A 21,225-nucleotide genomic window follows, 5' to 3' on the forward strand; every position below is an offset into this window, starting at 1 on the left:
GGTCCTTTCCCCTAAAGCCAGCAAACTGTCACCAACTCTTGCCTTGTGCACAGCCAGAGACAGGCAGAAAAGGGGACAAGAAGCTACTCCCCCCACACACACCAAGAGGACAGGCTCCTGGGGAGCCCAGGGAGGGCAGATGTCCTTCCTGCAGACTCAGAGGCCTCGACAACACTGTTTTGCCTCCTGTTAATTCCTGTAGCATCTCTGAACCTCAAAACCTTCACCAGGGAATGGCTGAAAGGCTATAATGAGATTCAGATTCGACAGACGGTGGAGGAGGCTTTGGGGCTGTGAAGGCCCTGCCCAGAGTGAGCGGGGGCTGTCAGGGTGTGCAGGCCCCTGAGCAGTGTGCATGTGCAGAGCATGCTTGTCCGTGGCAGCCCCGTGCATGCCCGAGTGTGCAGCCCTGCTCTGCTGAGCTCCCTGCTCCTCAGTGCTCCGGGTCCCCTGTGAACTCCTTCCTTCCACTCTGTAGCTGCTGTCTGTGTCTCCCTCCTCTCTGCAGTCTGGGCGCTCATGCCCTCCCACCCCAAAGATGTGGAATTGTGACAAGTTGAGCCTGTGACATCTTCCATCTTGTTGCTCACTCTCATTTCCAGGAAGCTCTGCCCTCCCTGTTCTGCTAAAAGGTACAGAATAGAGCTGTGGCTGAGAGCTCACGCTGTACAGCAGGGCAGGGTTCGAGTGCTGGCATGGCTGTTAGCGTCTCTGGTGTGGGGACTGGAACAGGCTCCTTCCCTGAGGGCACTGAACACATTTCACGGGATAAACATGCATGAGGCCAGCATGGTGCGGCTCTGCTGCCTGTTCAGTTTCTCCTCATCCCCCCAGTTCCCCAAATGTGGGCGCTCTGCAAACCTAGGGAAAGCTTGTCTCCTTCAGAGGTCATTACCAAGCCTGTCACATCCTACCTGTCACCCCCAATCTCTCACACAGGTCAGGACCCATGTCACAGTAGCCCAGAGACACAATGGCACGTCTGAAACCACACCGGTCCCCGGCCCTCTGGGAAAGTTTCTGTTTCCACTCACAGCCCATCATGGAGTCATCTGTAGTTCCCACCAGCTCTCACCTATGCCTACATCCTGTGCTGGAATGCCATGGCGTTCTTTCATTGAAATGGCTCTTAAAGATGTGGCCAATATTTTTATCATGTTGTGTCTGGCCCATAACCACCCACTGGTCTCCCCTCTCCTGCCAGGCTTCCACAGATGCTGGGCTGAGCACTCCAGCCTGTGGAGTAAAAACTAACCAGCTGGTTCCACTTCCAGTACAGCTGAGCCACTCCTAACAGGCTGACCCTCCCACAGAGGACTATAAATTTGAAAAAAATACTAGAAACAGCTACCCAAAGGCTCCGAGAAGTAGACAAAAGCAGGAGCCCAAACTTAGAGAAGCAACACAGGATGAGTTTCAGATTCCCAGCTTGGGGTTGAAGGTAGGCCGAAGTCACAGCTGAAATCTACTACCTTCCTGGCTGGAGAACCTGCAGGCACAGCCTGGGGTAGCCACAGACACAGGAGCACAGGGAGAGAATCCCAGAGGGATAGTCAGGAAAGCCCCAAGTGTGTGTGAGCCACTCACACATCTCTGGCTGATTGCTGGACCACACATGAGCAGGGCAGACAATAACTGCCCGAGCTGCTGCCCACTGCTGATGAGATGATGTGTGATTAAGTCCAACCAAGTTCTTTGCCTGTTACAACAGAACAAGAATACCTTCAGAGAAGTGTGTCAGAATTCAGAGATCCCACAGCATAACAGTTGCAGTGTCTGCCTACAATCCCCAAATTATTCAGCAGGTGCAAAGCTGGGGAATAGTAACCGATTCTCAAGGCAATGGAATGGTCACTTTGGCAGCACATATACTCAAGCCAACAGAGACCAAGCCTGCCTGATGTGACCATGGCATCACTGTTTTCAGACAAGGACTTTAAAGCAACTAATTTAACTTTATTCAAAGAGGTAAAGGAAAAATATACTTGTAAGGAATTATAAAATAGTAAATTCTCAACAGAGACATAGAAACTAAAAATAACTTAATGGAAATTCTAGAACTGATAACTGAAATTTTAAAATTTCAAAAGAATTACCGAACAATGGAATGGAGATGACAGAAAGAAGCGAGTGAAGTTGGAGACAGGCAGGTCAAGAAAAATTACAAAACAGAGCTTGAAGAACCTTTGGAATAATACCAAAAGGTCTAAAATACATATAATTGGAGTCTCAGAAAGAAAGGGGGGAGGAACATAGTTTTATCCAAAGAAGCTTTAGATTTCCCAAATTTGGTGATGTCAATGTATATAAATTTACTGATTAAAGAAGGTCAGTTGGCCCAGGGATTTAGCTCAGTGATGCTAAATCAGTGGTCAACTGCCTTGAGAGTGCAAGGTCCCGAGTTTAATCCCTGATACCAGAAAAAAAAAAAAAAAAAGGTCAGTAAACCCTCAATAGAATAAACTTTAAGAAAACCACACCTTGGGCCAGGGATTTAGCTCAGTGGTTTCGCTGCCTGCCTTGCAAGCGCAAGGACCCGAGTTCGCAAGGACCCGAGTTCGATCCCCAGTACCAAAAAAAAAAAGCAAAAACAAACAAAAAACAACAACAAGAAAACCACACCTTGATATATTATCAAACTTAGAAAACCCAAGAAAAGAGAACATCTTAAAAGCAGCTAGAGAAAATGAGCTGTAATTTGAATAATGACAGACTTCTCATAGTAAGCTATGAAGGACAGGCACAGTGGAAAAATGTCTTTAAAGTACTAAAAGAAAATGGGCTGGGGATTTAGCTCAGTGGTTTCGCTGCCTGCCTTCCAAGTGCAAGGTCCCGAGTTTGATCCCTGGTACCAAAAATGTAATAATAAAAGAGAAAAAGCCAACCCAGAATTCCATATTCATCAAAAAATGGCTTTAATCATGAGATTTTCACAAAAGGGAAATAGAGGTGTTGCATCAGATCTGCAGTTCAAGAAATGCCACAGGAAGTTTTTCAGGTTGGATAGAAAGGGTACCAGAGGGAAACTTGAGTTTTCATTGGGATGACAAAAACTAGAAACATTTAATGCTTGGGTAAAAATAAATTGGTCCAAGACAGCATGAAAATGCCCCACTAACATCAGTTCCAGGGAATGTAACAACAACCACACACTCTGCTGACTTCCCTTAGTGATGTCAGGTTGCTTTGTCTCCATTATCTCATTCAGTTCTCACAAAAGCAGCATGAGGCAGAAGGGCCAGGCTGGTAACCCTCCCACCACCACCAGATGAGAAGCTGGTGAGACCACCGAGGTCTGGCAATATCATCACAAGAACTCCACTCTGCACACTATCACCCCAGTTCTCTGCTGGGCCACACACATACATGACATACAGTGCCTGCCTTCAGCTGACTGAGATCTTGGAGACAAACCTAGCCAGCATCGGAAATACTTGGGGAAACAGCAGAAATCTGAAACTCTTGACAGACCAACTGAGTCAGAGTCTCTTGGGGGCTGTGCCTGGGCTCTGTATTTTGTTCAAAGTTCCAGAGGTGATTCTGATGTGCAAGCAGCCAAGAACACTTCATCACAGAGCTGACTGCTGATGACCCAGGCTGTGAGCACTGGAGAAGAGAGAGCCAGGCAGGGACTGGGCATCATGAAGGAGGGAAATCTTAGTGAGATGTGGTCTGGAGGACCACATTCTAAAGATGAGACCCTAGTGGCCAGTGAAGAGGATACACCAAGTGCAGAGACAGGTAAACATCAGCACCCTGAGTGCTTCTGTCCATAGCCCTCCCTTTGGGGCTCCCTCTCAGGCCAACTTAGGTGGGTTTTGTGTTCTGTGATCTTTCTCTGAATCCCAGTCCAATAAGTGTGCCCCTCTGCCCCAGCTCCCATTCCTGCCTGTCCTGTGCTTCATTACTTCTCTGACCCTGAGCTTCTTGTGGGGTCTTGTTTATCTTTTTACCCACTATTGAGAAACTCTGCCCCTTAGAGGCTGAATTTGGCATCGTCTGGAGATGAGTTTGGTTGTCACTGCTGGGATGTACCACTTGGGAGGCACCTAGTGGGGCCCTGGTGAACATCTGACAATGAGGTTCTAACAAAGTAGTATCCGTACAACGGTGCCAGTAATGCCAATGATGGCACTAGTAGGTCTGTCCTAGTACAGTGGCAAGCACACTCAGTAGCTCCACTAATAAACTTAATATTAGAAAATCAGCATTATTATTTAATAAATCTTTGGTGAATGGCTAACTGAACAACCAAAAAGATGAAAGAAGTTTACGTCTCTCAGCCACCTCAACTTCTGGATTTATTTCATAAATAATAAAATTATGAAAACAAGAACTAGGGAGACCTCTTATTATTGATACTTATCAGCATTAAAAATAGAGCTATCAACTACTATAATGGTTACTTCACAATATAAAGGGCATTTGTCCAATAAAAATATAATGACAATAATAATAAAAATTAAATAGGAATGACATTGCCATAGCAGGTCAACATAGCAGCAACTAGTTGCTGAATGTGGTAGAAAGTGCACATCAGCCCACCCTGGGCACTGCCACCAACTGGGCCCGAGAATGCATCCAGGATGCCTGCTGGGTAGGATCCTTACCTTTTGGGCAGCTCCTGGCCCAGTGGTGCTGGGCAGTGTGTGGGAGGTGCTGTCTTCCCACATTGCCCACCCTACCTTGTAGGAGAGTAGAGTCTCTGTCTTAGATGTCCAGCTCCACTTGTGAACCACAAAGCCCTTGTGGTCGTTGGTGGTCCCACCTTCCTCATCCAAGACCAAGACGTAGGGGCAGCTGGGAGACACAGTGGGGAGAGCTGCTGCCAGGTCTTGACGGAAGCCCACATCCATGCAGACTGGGAGCATCTGCTCCAGGCTAGAGGAACGTGGAGACCCGTGACAGCCTGCTTCCCCTGCCTAGGATGGCCTGTGGCCCCTTGGCATCTGTTGAGGATATGGGGTCTGTGGAGAAGGGCCAGTCTGAGGGAGAGGACAGCATCAGGCCAAACTTAGGAAGGAAAGAAAGGATGTTTGTGTTCTGTTACCCAGGAGCCTGAGCACACGAGAAATCAGGCACCCAAATGGGAAGTAGGACATCTATAACATGAGAATAAATCATCCTTTCCAAGAACAGTTTCTGAGGAGAAGCCAGAAAAAATCAACCTTGAGCTGGCAAGAACTAGTGGTTTCTTAAGAAACTTCAGAAGTGGTGACCACATCTCTCTGCCACCCACTCCTGATTTCAGATAGTGTTCTCCACTAATGGATCCTTCTGTGGGGGGCAGGGGAGGTGGCTCAGTGACCATGCCTAGCACATATGAGGCCCTGGGTCCAATCCCTAGCCCTGTAAACATAAAAATGTTCTTCCATGAACTGACCAGCAGTTAAGATGTTAGCACTCTGGGGTGTTGAGGAAGACCTGAGCGAAACCCTTCTCAGTGCTGTGACACAGACCCAGCAGGCAAGGGGTGGCCTCTAAATGTCTACACTCCAGCAGGCACTGCTTTGCCCCTGCCTCACTGCCTGCCTCCCTAGACCTCTGGGCACACCCTGGACCCTCCTTTAGCCAGGGAATCAGTCACCACCCCAGTCCCCTCACTACCCTAAAGGAGTGTTGAATGGGGGTAAATGTCTCCCAACTCACTTACTATGTCTTTAGGTTGTAGTGAACACAGCCCTGGCCTTCAGCATTGAACAGGGCCAGGAAGGAGTAGTTAGGTGTGTCGTTAAACAGGCAAGTGATGGCTCTCCCTCTGCAGCATGTGGGGATCTGACATACAGCAATGTTTCCAGAGGGATAGCTGGCAGCAGTAGTCAAGTAGACCTAACAGAATTTCTCTGGGTTCTGCTCTATGGTGCCCACAAAAGCAAATCTACATTTCAGAGTGTCAGCTGCCTGGTGCATCACTCCCGATCTTCAAAGAGGCTTTCCACACTTTGCATATGTAATGATTCAATCATTATGAAAACCAATCACCACCCAGGTGTTCTCTTGGGTCTTTTGTTCATCACACAGCTGTGGCAGGTAGTATTATCTCCATATCATAGATGAGCAGGGTTTCCCTGGGTCTGTGGGTTTTGGGTACAAAGGACTTCTGGTGCTAAAACCAGGAAAGTCCCAGGAAAACCAAGATGAATTATCACCCTACTCACAAGGAATTCAGAGTATAAAAATGACCTGTCCATGTCATACCACAAGGAGCAGAACAGGATCTGATCTCTGGGGCAAGCAGTATTTCTACACTGCCAGGCTGCCTCCCATTATGGCCAAAGAGGAGAGTGAGCAATGTCTTCCTGTCCATTCTCTAGTTAAGGGGCCCCATGACAGCTAAGGTGGGGTGTAACATTGGGTTGGGGATCTACTTGAGGGATTGGTGGAGCATACTCCTGGGTATCTGGGTGGGTCATGGGGGTGTGACCTTGGGGTCTATGTCTGGTCCCTGGCCACTTCCTTTCTGGTGCTTTTCCCCTGCTCTACTTCCTGGCTGACAAGAACTAAACATCTTTGCTCCTCCACATCCTTCTGCCATGATGTTTCTGCCTTGGAGCAGCCAACCATGGGCTGAATCTTCTGAGACTGTGAGCCAAATTAAGCATCTCCTCCTTTAAATTGTGGGTGTCCAGCTCAGCAAGGAGAGAGCTGACTAATGCAGGGCAAGAAAGCCATGATCCTGACTGAGCAGGACATGGCATTGGCAGCTCTGTCCTGTATGCAGGAATCTCACAAGAAGTACCCCAGATAGAAGAATTTCAGTGGTTGGCACTGGATTCTATCTTCCTAAATCTTTCTTACCAGCTGAAAAAAAAAGGAATTAACATACAAAAATTTTAATGAGTGGTCGAGTAAAACTTCTGGAGCTGAATAATACAATAACTGCAAGGAAAACTTCTCTAAACATGTTAGAATCAGATTAGAGCAACAGGAAGAAAACATTGGTATAAAGACATTATCAGTTGAAATTATGCAGAGTGTGGAGCAGAAAGAATAAAGAATGAAAAAAACCTATAATCCCCGCACTCTGGGAAGCTGAGGAAGGAAGCTCACAAATTCAAATGAACCTAGGGAGTTTAGCAACTTTGGGAGACCCTGTCTAAAATAAAAAAGCATGCTAGTGAGTACTGAGGATGAAAACCCTGGGTTCAAAGAAACCAAACAAACAAAGAATAGAGACTCAGGGACCACCATGAAGCATACTAACATATGCATATTGGGAGTTCCAGAAGGAAGATACAGAGAAAGAAACAGAACTTCCCAAATTTGGTGAAAGGCATAAATCTACATGTTCAAGAAGCTCAGCAAATCCAAGTAGGATAAGAGACATATTATAATCAACTGTCAAAAACAACCTTGTAAGAAGCAAGAGGGAAGAGATGAGGTTCGTGTGAGGCCTGGTGAGATAAGGTGCTAATTTCTCATCAAAAACTATGAAGGCCAAACATTTAAAGAGCTCAAAGGAAAAACACCAACAAGACTGTAAACCAAGAAGTCTATTCCAATTTTAAAATAGCCTTAAAAATGAAGAAATTAACACATTCCCAGGTAAAAAGCAGCAGAAGGAGTTCAGTTCATCCCTGTCAGACCTGCCCTATGAAAATGCTAACAGGACTTCTTCAGGCTGGAATGGGAGGATAAAAAAATAGTAGTCTAAGACCCCCCAAAAGAAAACTGCTGCTAAAGATAACTTGGTAAATACATAAAAAATTTAGTACGCTTGTATTTTCAGTCTATAATTTGGCTTTTTCCTACATGATTTTGCTAATAAATGCATAAAACAGTAATTATAAATCCACACTTATAGGCAATTAATGTATATTTAAAGATGCAATTTCTGATCAAGCAAAATAAAGGGGGACAAATAGTTCTTGAGCAGAGCTTTATACACAATGGAGGCTAAATTGTTACTAATTCAAAGTAGTTTATCAATTAATTAAAAACAACTCAAATTAGTTTAGCAATTGTAATACCCAGGTGTACTGGTTTCCTGGAGTTACCCTAAGAAACTACCACAGACCTGGTGGCTCAAAAAGCATCAGGCATTTATTCCCTCACAGCTGTGGGGGCTAAAATTAGGAAATCAAGGTGGCAACAGGGCTGTGGGATTGGAGGCTCCTGGGAAGAATCCTTCCTCACTCTTTCTGGTTTCTAGTGGTTACCAGGAGCCCTTGTCATTCTCTAGCGTACAGGTCATCATCCCAGTCTCTGCCTCAGTTACCACATGGCCTCTTACCTCTGTGTTGACTGTCTTTTCCTCTTCTTGCAGGTGCACTGGTCCCTGCAGTAGGGCCATTCTAGTTCCACAAAACTGCATCTTAATAATCATATCTACAAAGACTGCGTTTCCAAATAGATATGGGCTGGGGGGAGGTACTACTCAACCAGTACAGACAACATAGTAGGCCACAAAACCTCAATAAATTTTTAAAGAGTAAAACCGTAGAAAGTATCTTTTCTGATCACGGTAGAATGAAAGTAAAAGGAAGGAAATTTGGAAAATTCACAAGTTTTGGAAATTAAACAGCACAGTCTGAAACAACCAATGGATGAAGAAGTCTAAGGGAAATTAGAGGTCTGCAGGTGGCCAGTGCACCCTAAAGAGGGTGGATTAAAAAAAAAATTAAAAAAGAAAAGAAATTTAAAAAAGGGTGGATTGTTTCCACCCGTGCACTTGCCCATCAGTCATCTCTGTGTAAACAGAGTCCACAGCTGGCCCAGTGATCCACAGATGCCACCAGCTGAAGTGTTTTCCCAACCTACTTTCATTCTCAGAGGGATCACACAGCAAACCACACACTTGGCCATTTGAGCAGTGACACAGAATTTCCCCGGGATGGTCACTGGGTCCTACTGAGGCATGCAGTGTTACCAAGAAGAACGGAACCCTGAGCCCCAGCCTCTCACGACTTCTGAAGAGGAAAAGCATCAGTGCCAGATGTGACCATTGTTGGAGCAGCAATGGTCCAAGACTTGAGGTGGCCCTGCCCTGGGGGCCTCAGAAGTCAAGATAGGGAGAGGGCAAAGGGTGCAGCCCAGATCCTCCTAACACAGCAAACAATCCCTGGTGGGGACCTCAGGGAGGTGAACTTATTAGAGGCAGTGAAGAGCAGGAAGGGGCCCCCCCTTGCCGGCACAGCTCCCACCAACAGGTCTGCTGTGGCCTGGAGGGAGGGAGTGATGAATGGATTCATTTACAGAGAAACAATGACGCCTCTTTGACAAGGTCCTTAAATTCTGAGTTCCCTGTTCAGGGCAGAGGAACCCAGATGTGGCCTGGGGCCTGACCAATGTGGAAGTGGCTGGGACAGTCCTCCTCCCTCTCCTCCTCAGGCACACAATCCCCACGTCCAGTGAGGCTGCACTTGCCTTGGCTCTGCCTCACACACTCATTGGAGGTGTTGCCATCAAATTCCTGTGTGGCACTCAGGAGGTCACACCATCCCAATGGGTCTGGATCCCCATTTCCACAGAGAAGGCCCAGAAATGACAGCCAGGAGGAGTCCCACGGTCGACATCACAGCCTGGAGTGGGCACGGCCTCATCAGAGCCCCCTCCTCTGCTGCAGTGCCCACACCCCAATGCTGCCCCTTGTGCTGGAACTACAGGTGCCCCTCAGGTGTGGGCAGCCACTTGCCTCAGGCTAGAGTAGACAGGGCAGCAGCCTCAGGCTCCCTCCCTAGCTGGAGTGTCCTTTCTCAGAGCGAAGCTGTGTCCCCTTTTGTCCCCCGTACACCCATAGCTTGGATCCAGTGGACCTCAGTGCAGACCAACTGGGCCAGGACCACAGGGACAGAGTCATGGAGGCCACGGCCTGGCAGCCACAGGGAGAGGTCTCTAGCCTCTGGTCCCCCGCATCCCTGAGGGCAGGGCAGCAGTGTATACAGGCGCTCGCCTGGGCTGGGGTTGGTGTATTCCTGCTGACCTGAACTGAGCTCAAGGCTTCATCTGCTGCTCCTGCCCCCGGGCTGCACATCCCCCAACCAAGGCCCTGCAGGCCTCTCTGTTGGCTAAGAAGCCAGGTGGCCCTGGGCACAAAGGCAGTGCTGAGAAAGGATATTATACGAAGGAGGAGCCATCGTAGAAGGTGTAGTGCAGCTTGGTGGGCTTCCTGGGGGCCTTCCAGTCCTGTGAGTGCCGGCTCGGCTGGATGGAGAGCTAGTGAGGGCTGGGTGTGGATGTCAGTGCCCCTGCCGTGTGGGCACTTGCGTGGGCACTCAGGCCCTGTGAGTCCCCCCTGGCTGCTGACACTGGCTGAGAGGGGGCTTTGCTTTGTAGTTGCGCAGGATCATGGGGTAGAAGACATTCCTCCCTTTCCACAGGGCCTTCTCGGCTTCTCTGCAGGAAAGGAGACCACCATGTCCTCTGGAACCTGGCCCTCACTCCTGAGCTGTTCCCATCCCCACGGTGCTGGGCACGGAGGGTCGGGACCCTGAGGACAAGAGTCCTTCTGGGATGTCCCCAACATGGAGATGGATGGGGAGGCTGCCCCTGTCCATTCCCTGCTCAGTGCCCTGGAGGCCCAAAGACTTGGACATTAGATGCAAATTGGTTTGTTCGGCCTCCTGCCTCACAAGCTCAAGGTCCCCAGTTCAACCCCCAGTACCAAAAAAAAAAAATTGGTTTGTATGCCCTTCACGGCCTGGGCCTTCAGGGAAACACTGAGTCACTGGGGAGGCCTTGTGAACCCACGAATCATCAATGCCGTGAGTCATCCATGGCAATGCTCTTTATTTGTTCTGAGGGGTGCCTTTCTTCTTTTGGTAGGAGAACAGCTGACAGATCATGTTAAGAAATGAATGCTGGGGCCAGGAATATAGCTCAGTGGTGCTGTGCCCGCCTGGCAACAACAAGGTCCTGATTCCATCTCCAGTACTGGGGAAAAAAGAAAAAAAAAAAATTTACAAAAAAAAAAAAAAAGAAAGAAATGAATGCCAAGTCCAGAGCCATGACTTGCAGGCACCACAACAAGATGCCCCGGCTGGGCAGCTGCCACAGAGCCAAGAGCAGCTGGGCCAGGGCACAGCTCCTCGCTGCCCAGGCCACCCAGTGCCCTCTCTGCATCCGGGAAAGGCCTGGAGCTCCCAGGTGCCAGGCCCCCGTGCTTCAGGCACACAGGGCTCCCCAGGAGCGCCTGTCCCACCCTGCCACCCGAGCTCACATGTGGCGACACATCTCCCGCAGCTTCTCCTGGGCCTCAGGGCACGGGTCAGTGAACTCTGTGGCATTGTCGGAAGAGGGGCCCACTGCTCGGAGGGAAGGCGACCTGCTGAACATGTCTTCCAGCATCTTTGATTTACCTGAAGTCAGAGGCGAGAGGTTGGGGGAGTTTCAGGAAAACAGATTCCCGATCCGGGTCACCTAGAGGAAGGAAAGAGCTGGGCAAATCCCTGGGAGGTCACCTGTGCCTGGGGGGGCCGGCTTGGGTGGCCGCTCTTTCTGGCGACGGTGAAGGGGACGTCAGGGATGACAGGGCAGAGTAATGGGACCGCAGGGAGTGGCAGGGACAGCTACACAAGTGGGCTCAGATCTGGGCATGCTTCTGATGTCCATGCTCACCTACTGCCTGTCCCTCCCTTCCTCCTCAGCAGGCCAGAGAGTCACCTGTGTCTGTGTCCTGCTCCACACACAGCTGGATTTAGTATGGGACCCAAACAGGGCTGGGCAGACTCCAGCACCCTGCTGAGCCCTCTCTGAGCACAGAGCCCTGTGCATGGGGTGAGCTGAGGCTAGAGAGGGGATCAGGAATGGGGCACCTTTGGATGAACAGTGTGCAGGGGGCCAGGATTCTGCTGACTTCCCCTGGGTGTCCCCAGGGAGCTGTTCAGCCCTCCTACAGAGCCCGATCTGGGCACCTGGTGGGTCTCTGACCCTCCCACCTCCATGCACTCCCCACCATGGGCTAGAAGAGCCTCTGGGGACCCGGTCACCTGGTTTCTTCTTGACTTCCTTTCCTGTGGACAGGGAGAAGCTCAGGCAAGCTGTGGAAGACTGGTAGATCAGCTGGTAAGGTGAGTTCACGCCAATGGCTGAGATGTCAATGGAGGACTCTGAGGAGGGGGACGGCAATACCTCTTCTCATCTTAAACTTCTAATGGTTTTAAAATCAAAACAACACGGACTTCCTGTTTCCATGGTATGGCCAGCCAGACATTCTAAAGTGTCCTGTTGTTACAAAGCAACCAGGACCCGGAACAGGAGACTTTCTAAGTGTGGGCTGCTGGGGTGCCAGGGGACATCTTTAGGGGCCCCCTCAGCAATGTCCCTGCCCCCCAATCTCTCAAGAGTGACTTGGCACCTGAGCTGGGAGAAGCAGCAGGCACAGGGCTACATTAAGAGCAATCTGAGGGCTTCACCTGCTGAGAATGCAAACCTTGAGCCAGCAAGGAGGAAATTAAGGATTGTCCATTCCCCTTATCAGCCACAGAAGCAGACCTCCTCCAATAGTGTACCAGTCTCTCCCAGAACGGCGCCATCCATGGGATACCTAACCACTGAAGATTCAAATTTGGAGCCAAGTGTGGTGGCTCACCCCTGTGTAATTCCAGCTACTCAGGAGGCTGAGGCAGGAAGATAGCAAATTCCAGCTGAGCCTAGCCTGGGCAATTTAGCAAGACCTTATCTCAGTAAATAGAGAAATAAATAAATGGGGCTGGGGATGTAGTTCAGTGACAGCATGCCCTTAGGTTTGATCCTCAGTCTCAGAAAAAATCAAAAAACAGAATTCAGATTTCCCAACCTCATTGCTTGTAGAAAAGCCCAATACTTTACACAAACCCCACTGAATCAGCCCCTATTCCTCCCCAGTGTGGTCACGTCTCTGGTTAGGGTGGGAAACATTCGGCAATTCATTCATTCATTTCAACTCAAGTTCATAGAGAAAAATGTCAGGTGGACAAAGTCTGACGCTCTGGACTTGGTCTCAAGCATCCCCTCAAGCCTCCTCCAGCCTGCAGGGCTCCAGGGAGGTGGGGCCTAGGGCAGAAGTGAGGTCATGGGGGTGTGGCCTGGAGGGTCTGGGTCCTGCCCCCCAGCTCCCTGTCTGCTCTCCAGACCCATCGCAGGCCCAGAAACAAGAGCCACGGGGTCTGGGCCCAAATGAGTCTCTCTTCCCTTAAAGCTGATTTATCTCAGTATTTATCTCACAGTGACAGAGAGCTGACAACCATAACCAGCAACACGAAGGGGACCTGAGTAGAGAACTCAGAAGGACTCGTACATAGTGCCGTCTAATTCAGCAGAAGTGAAAAGGGTAGCAAGGGTCAGAGCTGGTGATGCTCTGATGGAACCCACCAGCTCTGATGGTGCAGAGAATCCATGCAGAAATCATCGTTTGGGAAGAAAAGCCATGCATAGACTGCATCCTTCTGCCTGGTGATCCCTCCTGGGAAACGATCCCATGACCAAGGCTTGAGTCCAACGGCCACAGCTGAGTGTCAGGCAGGGAAGGGCATCAGCAAGAGGGGCAGCTGCAAGGCTACAGAGCCTGCTGTAAGCAGCTGTGGCCTGTCACATACAGGAAACCAAGGAACAGGGAAACTGCAAAATGTGAAACTCCAGGTACACACCCAAGAACAGGAACCAGCAAAGAAATTGGAAAAGTGAAAAATGGCCTTCAGTTAGATATGGCAAGGTGGTTTGTTTTCTGGACATTTTGTTTTATTCTATCTATCTATCTATCTATCTATCTATCTATCTATCTATCTATCTCTTTGTTTTTGGTAGTGGGGATTGAACCTAGCACCTTCGCAACAACCAATATCCCCAGCCCCTTCTTGTTATTTTTGAGACAATGTCCTTGATAAGTCCCTAGTCTCATCTTTCAGTTTCTACCAGGTGTGCTTATTATTGAGCATTTAACTTCCAACTGTGAAGGAAAGCCTGGCAAAGATACTAATGGTAGGCAGAGAGGGAGGCAATGGAGGTTGATGTTATAGATGAGGGTGAATGGTTATGAGATATAATGCTTAATGCTTCCCTATAAAACCTCCTAACAGTGAGTACTCGTAAGCATTAAAAACAAATACTTGTGTATCTACCCATTTTAAGATATAAAACATCACCAGGGGCCAGAGATTTAGCTCAGTGTTTCCACCACCTGCCTCGAAAGCCAAAGGTCCTGAGTTTGATCCCTGGTACCAAAAAAAAAAAAAAAAAAATCACCAGAAAAATTGATTTAAAACATGATCAGCCAGGTGTGATGGCACATGCCTGTAATCCCAGTACTTGGGAGGCTGAGGCAGGAGGATAGTTGCAAGTTCAAGGCCAGCTTGGGATACATAGTGAGTTCAAGGCCAGCCTGAACTACACAAAATAAATAAATAAAAATTTTAAAAAATGGTCCAAAGGGGCCGGGGATTTAGCTCAGTGGTTTTGCCGCCTGCTGTGCAAGCGCAAGGACTGGAGTTCCATCCCCGGTACCAAAAAAAAAAAAAATGGGCCAAGGGCCAGAATGGATATTTGTCAAAAGAAGATGTCCAAATGGCCAACAGGTGTATGAGGGAAATGTTCAGTGTTGTGAATCATCAGAAAGCAGAAATTCAGAACACAGTGAGACACTGCCTCATGCCAAGGGAGCAGCTCTTACCAGAGACAGGACAAGGGCTGGCTGGCCAGGAAGTGGGGAAAAGGGAAACCCGCTGCACTGTTGTGGGAATGTGTGGGAACCGAGTGGAGGGTCCTCCAGAAGAGAACTACCTCAGGTCCAGCAACCCCACTGCAGGAGTAGATCCAAGGAGACAAACTCAGTATGCAGAGGAAATGTCTACACCTCAACCACTCTGCAGCTCTGTTCACAACACAAGATTTTGAACTATCCTTGGTGTCCATCGGCAGATGGATAAAGGCAATGTGGTTCGTAGCTACAGTGGAATACTATTCAGCCCTTAAAAAGGAAGTCTTGTCATATCTGAAGACACAAGATGGGCCTGGAGCACACTGTGCTAAATGAAATAATCCAGGCACACAAACGGAATGCCACGTGATCTCACACATGTGGAATCCAGAACAAACGCATGAACATGAAGAGTTCACTGTGGCCTCTGAAGCCAAGGTGGGGCCAAGGGGAGATGCTGGTCCTAGGTGCTGTCACAAGATGCCTACGGCTGGGGCCCTAACACACAGCGCACGGAGGGAACTCATATTACAGCTACACACTTGACATCTGTTAAGAGGGAGACACGTGTTTCCCAAGCACGTGCGCGCGTGCACGCACACACACACACACACACACACACACCAGAAGAGAGGAAGCTGTTACACATCCTGCTGGGCTGTGGCCTCCTCAGCCAGAGACCACTTGCTCTGGACTCTGTTCACACTTTCACACTTGTGTGTTGCACATCGTCACCCTGCATGCTTCTAAACTCAATTGAGGGCGGCACACTGCGCCCCTGCACACTTCTGGGTATGATGTGCACGCTGTGCTGCCTGACTCTGCTTGCCTCTCCAGTCCTGTCTTTCTGGGCCCTCATTTGCCCCTCTCACCGAGGGCTGTCTGCACAAGCCTCCCGGGCTGGTGCCCGAAGCGCAGGGCAGACACCGCTCCCCATGGGCGAGGCCAGCTGAGCGAAGACATGGAGTCAGCAGAGACCCCTGCACACCAGGACAGCGCAGTGGTGTTTGTGTGGTGGCACAGCAGATGCGGGGTTTTCACAACTGGCCCTTCACTGTGGGGTTGAGAGCACAGCTCGAGGCCCTGCCCAGAGTGCCTGGGGACCCTTGCTGCTGCATCCTCAGTGCCACTGTGTGGAAGCCCGCCCTCTGGATGGCGTGCTCCACCTCTAAGGCCTCCGTGGGTGGTGTCTGGACCCACCTTTCCCCGTGTCCTCCACAAAGTAGCTGCTCCTCCCCGCAGTGCCCATCAGACAGTCAAGGGCCACCGTCTTGGCCCTGAGGTGCAGGAGCTGGCTGACCTCCATGAAGCGCCGGCTGATGTCCATGGGGTTAGCACCTGTGAGGGAGTGGTCAGAGGAAACGCATTTCCTCCCTGTGCACCAGGAACATCCAGACGTTTGCCAAAGGCTTGGGAAGCGAGAGAGGAGCCTAACTCCTGGCACTAGCATGGGGGCTTTGAGCAGGTCTGGAGCTGAAAGCTGTGCACCAGGGCTCTGCTGCCCCCACTGCCTCCCTTCCTACACCCAGGCCAGGCACTGGGCCTGATCACCGATGCCGCAAGAAGTGCCAGCCTTGCCCCAGGACACCCTCAGCCGGAGGCCCCCAGTTCTCAGACTCCCCGTGGTTCTGACTGCCTGGCACTGTCTAACCATGGCCACCGCCCTCCACATCGCAGACCCCACAGGGAGCCCATCTGGGGTGCAGCCATCTGCACTCTGCACGCCCCATATGTCCGCCCAGATATCTTGGGTCAGCAGCAGCAGCGATAGCAGGAAGGTGGGGAGGAGCAGCAGGGGCAGAGGGAGGAGCTCACTTCCTAGGCCCACCCTCAGCCACTGCCCCTTGTCAGCGCATGCTGGTTATACCCAGGGTCAGCACCCCTTATCCAAATGCCGGGGGACCAGAAGCATTTTGCATTTGGGAATATCTACAGATGCATGGGGAAATAACACAGCCCGAGTGTCTTTGCGTGAGACCAGCTGGTGTTTCCTGCACACAGTTCTCACTATTGTCAGGGTAGCTGGGTTGTGACTGAAGCTCATCAGCAGCACCTGCTGTGATGTCGCACTGGCACTCAGCAAGGATCAGTTTTGGGGTCACTGAAGAGTTCTGAGTCCCAGCTGGGGGATGCTTGCCCTGTATTCATCGAGCTGGAAGTTGGGGGCCCCAGTGAGGTGCCTTACCAGATGCGGCCTCCACCATGACCCTCATCTTCAGGGCAAACAGCTCCGTCACCAGGTGCACCGACTGCTGCTGGAACCTGTGCAGTGTCTCCTGCCTGGCTGGCGCCTGGTGGGCAGGTACAACCGAGCTCCGGGCTGCCCTGGCGCCGGTGGGCGCCGGTGGCTGTGGTGTTGGGGTCTGGGGCAGCTTCCTTTGGGCCTGCGCTGGGGTGGACTCCACCTGCACCAGCAGGGGCACTCCGAAGTTGACCTCCAAGCCTGGGATGTTGGACCCAGTGGGCACCATAGGGTTGGCGATGAGCTCCGCCCAGGTGAACTCGAAGATGTTTCTGATGCCCTTGGGCACAGTGATGCCTGAATGGTGGCAGAGGGCGAGGAGCTTGGAGATGTGGGCCAGCAGCTTGGGGGCCATGGCCAGGTACTCCTGGTAGAGCTCCTGGTTACTCTTGATGTCACCCATGCTGCCCGAGAACATGTGCTGCTAGCTGATGCTGTCCATCTTGGAAGACAGGGACTGCAGCTGTGAGGCTCAGCACACCCCTCGAGGTGAGAGAGGAGAGCTGGAATTCTTACCTATGGAGAGGCTGTGGAGGCAGATGAAGTGGCCGTGCCAGGGCAGCCCTGATGGGCCGTGGAGCCAGGGCTTCCTGTCCAGGAGGCAACAAAGTCACTATTACTGACCCTGGGGTTCCCAGGCACCAACACTTGAGAGCTACTCTGGGAAGGGCCTGGCGCTGAGGAGGGACCTAAAGGAGCTCCAGGGATGGCCACCCAACTGAGCACCTGTGGCAAGAGGCTGGGGAGGGAGGGCTGCTCAGGTTCTTCCCTAGTTAGAGCGCTGAGGGCTGGAGAGCTGCCTGAGGTCCACTGGCAAAGCCTGCAGAGACAGAAGGGTGGTCGCAGGGTCTCTGCAGACAGGTGACGGGGCACAGGATGGGGATGAACCACCTGGCACGCACACCTGGGCACGTGGTTGGGCAAGATAGTATGACTCAGCTTGTGACTGGAGGAAGTGGCCCCTTGCACCTAATCTAAAACAGCGCTGATGGAAAAACACACTATCTCACTAGGAAGAAAAAGACGAGTGCTCGATGGACCCTTCGATTGTATGGCAAATCACAATTTCAGGGACATTAAAGTAGGAAAATCACATGCTTTAAAGCAAAGGACCATGACAAACACTTTTCTCACTTCAACAGAACCGCTTGCAGGCTCTGAGCTCATCAAGTGGGTGTCAGGGGCAGTGGGTTTGTAGACAGACTTCTAAAATACGTTGCTAAAAATGTAAAGGTGCCTCTCGATCATATGCTAGGAAAATGCCAGTTTATTCCTCCCGATTCCCCAGGATGCTGTGAGAAAATGAGGAGACTCAGGAATGCAGAACGCACAGCAAGGTGGGTCTGAAGGCAGAGGGAGCAAGGGCTGTCCCCTCTCCGATGGCCTCAGCCAGCGTGCGTCTCCATGCAGCGTCTCCGGCCCACATTCCCACCTAGCCCGCTTGCTGGGACCGTGGCTGTCGGCCTGGAGGAGGGGCTTCGGGGCACCTTTGGGCCACCCCTGCCATCTTGTTCACTCTCTTCCGCCTGACGACCACCTCACCACCTTCCTCCACCTGGGGGTCCCCATCTCTCTCCTTCTCCAGTCACTGGTCCCTGTCCTAGGCAGCTCGCCTGGCGCATGTGGGCAGTGTCTACGGAGCAGGGTCACAGTCACAGCCTGAATCCTCTTGCGGTGACAGGGCTGTTGGCTGTCCTATTCCTGCTCACCCCTCAGAGAAACCTCTAGGAACCCTCTGATCTGCCGCTGTTCCGCAGATAAGGTGGTTTCCGTGTCTTCTGCTGACCATGGCAGCTCCAGTCCTAAGCTTTGTGCATTTGGAAAAATAGATTCGCTCTTACAACAATAAGGCAGCTAGACAGAAAAGCCACTCAGAAAGGCGACATCTGGACAGCCAGCCTGAGGGATCTGACCCCGGAGTGAAGGGCAGCACTTCCTCTCTCTCTTCCTCTTCTTTGCCTTCCAAGTCAGGACTCAAACAAAGAGAAGACAACGACTGATACAGCCCTTGAAAATCCTTGTGTAGGAATTCTCCTCTCCTCCCCAGTGAGCCTCTTCCTTGTGAGATTGATTGTGAGATGCAACTCACCAACACATAAAGCTGATTTTCAACACAACTTTGCTGAGCTGGAATCCACATACCGTACAGGTCACCCTTTAGAACATGGACAATGGTTTTTAAGACATCCACAGAGGTGTGCGACCCACATGGCTCTAATATGGTGGTGTTTCATCACCCCATAAGGAAGCCCACTGGCAACTGCACCCCATTTCCTCCCACCCCCACACAACCATTAATCTAGATTTTGTCTCAGTGGGTTTTCCTGCTCTGGGCACTGGGAAAAATGGAACCACACCACAAGTAGCCTTCCATGCCTGGCTCTTTTCTTGGGCATGTTTTTCAGACCCCCACAGCACAGCATGTGTCAGCACCGCCCCCTGTTGACAGCTGAATCCCATTCCATGGTGGGGACACCATGGGGCAGTGTAAATGGCTGCTGCTCCTATACGTCGGCTGCTGTGCACAAGGCTGCCACAGATGCTCCCACGCAGCTATATGTGTGTGGGCCAGCGGGTCCCCGCTGCTCCTCCTCGGTGGCCCTAGCCACACACCTGTCCCCGTGCCAGTCATCAGAGCAAGGGAGGCTCCTGTTCTCTTGCCCAAGGACAACATCTCCAAGTGAAACCTTGGGGCTGTGGAGTAACCCTGAGTTCTGCGGCTTGGAGGCCCTCAGGCTGTCTCCCAAAGCAACTGCACTGCTTCACAGTCCCACAGGGGGCGCTGTGGGAGCCCCAGCCTCCAGGTCCTGTAAACTCCAGTCACCAGGTCTTTCCGTTGCTTGTTTTCCTCTAGAGCTTGAACCCTGGGCCTTTACACTGAGCTACATCCCCAGACCTCTGTATATATGAATTTTGAGACAGGGTCTTGCTAAGTTGCTAAGTTACCCAGACTGATCTTGAGCTTGCAACCCTCCTGCCTCAGCCCCAGCCTCAGCCTCTAAAAGGGCTGGGATTGCAGGTGGAATTACATGTGCCACCCCACCCGGCTTGGTCACCGTGTCTTTTTGATTCTTGTGCTCTCCTAGTGGGTGGAAACTGCGACTCCATTTTGGTTTGTTCGCATTGCCCCAAGGACTGATGTTGAGCACATTATTGTGTAAGACCGAGGGCCTTACCAAACGCTCCAAGGAGCTGACTATAGTGAAGCACACCCAGGGATCCCAGCGGTGCCTCCAGAATGCAAGGCCAAGGGCCTTACCAAATGCTCCAAGGAGCTGAAGTGGAGCACACCCGAGGATCCCAGCAGTGCCTTCAGAATGTAAGACCAAGGCCTTACCAAACGCTCCAAGGAGCTAGCTACAGCGAGGACCACCCGGGAAGGAACACACCGGCCATGTTGGAAAACAGACCTTTATTAGTCTGGCCAGACGGCACTCCCGAAGCAAAATAGCTCAGAGGGGCCCCTGGCTCAGAGTCCGAGGTTGTTTTATAGGGGGTTAAGGGGGGCGTTAACGTGGATTCACAGAAAAAAAAAGAACAAAGGTTAGTGGCTCATTGTCACATGCTGATGTTCAGCAGACATCCTGACTGACAGTTACGACCACCCTGTTTACAGGTTGTCCTATAGATACTGGGCCCCGGGACATTTGGATTTAGGGCAAACAGATGGCTGAGTAACCTCGCCCTATTACTGATTGTCCATTGTCCCGAGGCAAACACACTCCAACCATCAAATTTACAACAGAATCTAGGGGAGTAATTAACTTTTGAATCACACAGTCCCACAATTGTTGTGCAAATCAGCAATTTTCTATCTTCTTTGGAGAAATACCATTTATATATAAACAGCATGTAAAAATAATTTTACTTTTAATTGAAAGGCACAAATACAGTATTTACAGTAGTGCCTCAGTTCATGAACTTGATTCTTTCCACAATTCTGGTCGTACATCAAGTTGGATAAGAACCAAATCAGCTTCTGTGGTTAGGTTCAACGTTGACCTTACAGGGAAATTTGATTCGGTTCTCGTCTAGTTCGGTTTGTGACTAGAATTGAGAGAACTGAGTTTGTGAATCGAGGCACCACTCTATGACCACATCTCTTTAAAACAGAGCTATTGGTGACTACGTAATTAAAGTCTGGCTGTGCCGCCAAGAAGAAAGCTGCTAGGTAGGGACACTAAGCTATTTTCAAGGAAGCCAGCATCATGGGAGGAACATTTTTTCTTTACATATTGTGCTTTTCATCCTCCATGCCTGAGATGGATGAAATGGCTGAAGTCCAGCAGTCATTTTGAGCCATGAAGCTACTTTGAAGAGGGAAGCCATGCATTAAAGGGGTCCCCACAGAGCCAGGGACCCTGATGACACT

General features: G+C 50.6%; 1 protein-coding gene across 1 annotated transcript in view; it reads right to left on the minus strand.

The window, feature by feature from the left end:
* Fam194c (family with sequence similarity 149 member C) overlaps positions 1-21,225 on the minus strand; it is a 47,769-nt gene that overhangs the window by 22,553 nt on the left and 3,991 nt on the right. The window contains 10 exon segments of the mRNA XM_087196822.1: positions 4,686-4,800; positions 5,654-5,829; positions 10,063-10,271; positions 10,274-10,335; positions 11,159-11,297; positions 11,928-12,047; positions 15,812-15,949; positions 16,665-16,667; positions 16,797-17,443; positions 17,580-17,673. Of these exon segments, the coding sequence (XP_087052948.1) occupies positions 4,686-4,800; positions 5,654-5,829; positions 10,063-10,271; positions 10,274-10,335; positions 11,159-11,297; positions 11,928-12,047; positions 15,812-15,949; positions 16,665-16,667; positions 16,797-17,271 (1,437 nt within the window). The 5' untranslated portion in view covers positions 17,272-17,443; positions 17,580-17,673.

The sequence above is a fragment of the Heterocephalus glaber genome, unplaced genomic scaffold (assembly GCF_053883595.1).
Source record: "Heterocephalus glaber isolate CG9 unplaced genomic scaffold, H.glaber_assembly_v1.0 deba00001615, whole genome shotgun sequence".
In the NCBI taxonomy this organism is placed as follows: Eukaryota; Metazoa; Chordata; class Mammalia; order Rodentia; family Bathyergidae; genus Heterocephalus; species Heterocephalus glaber.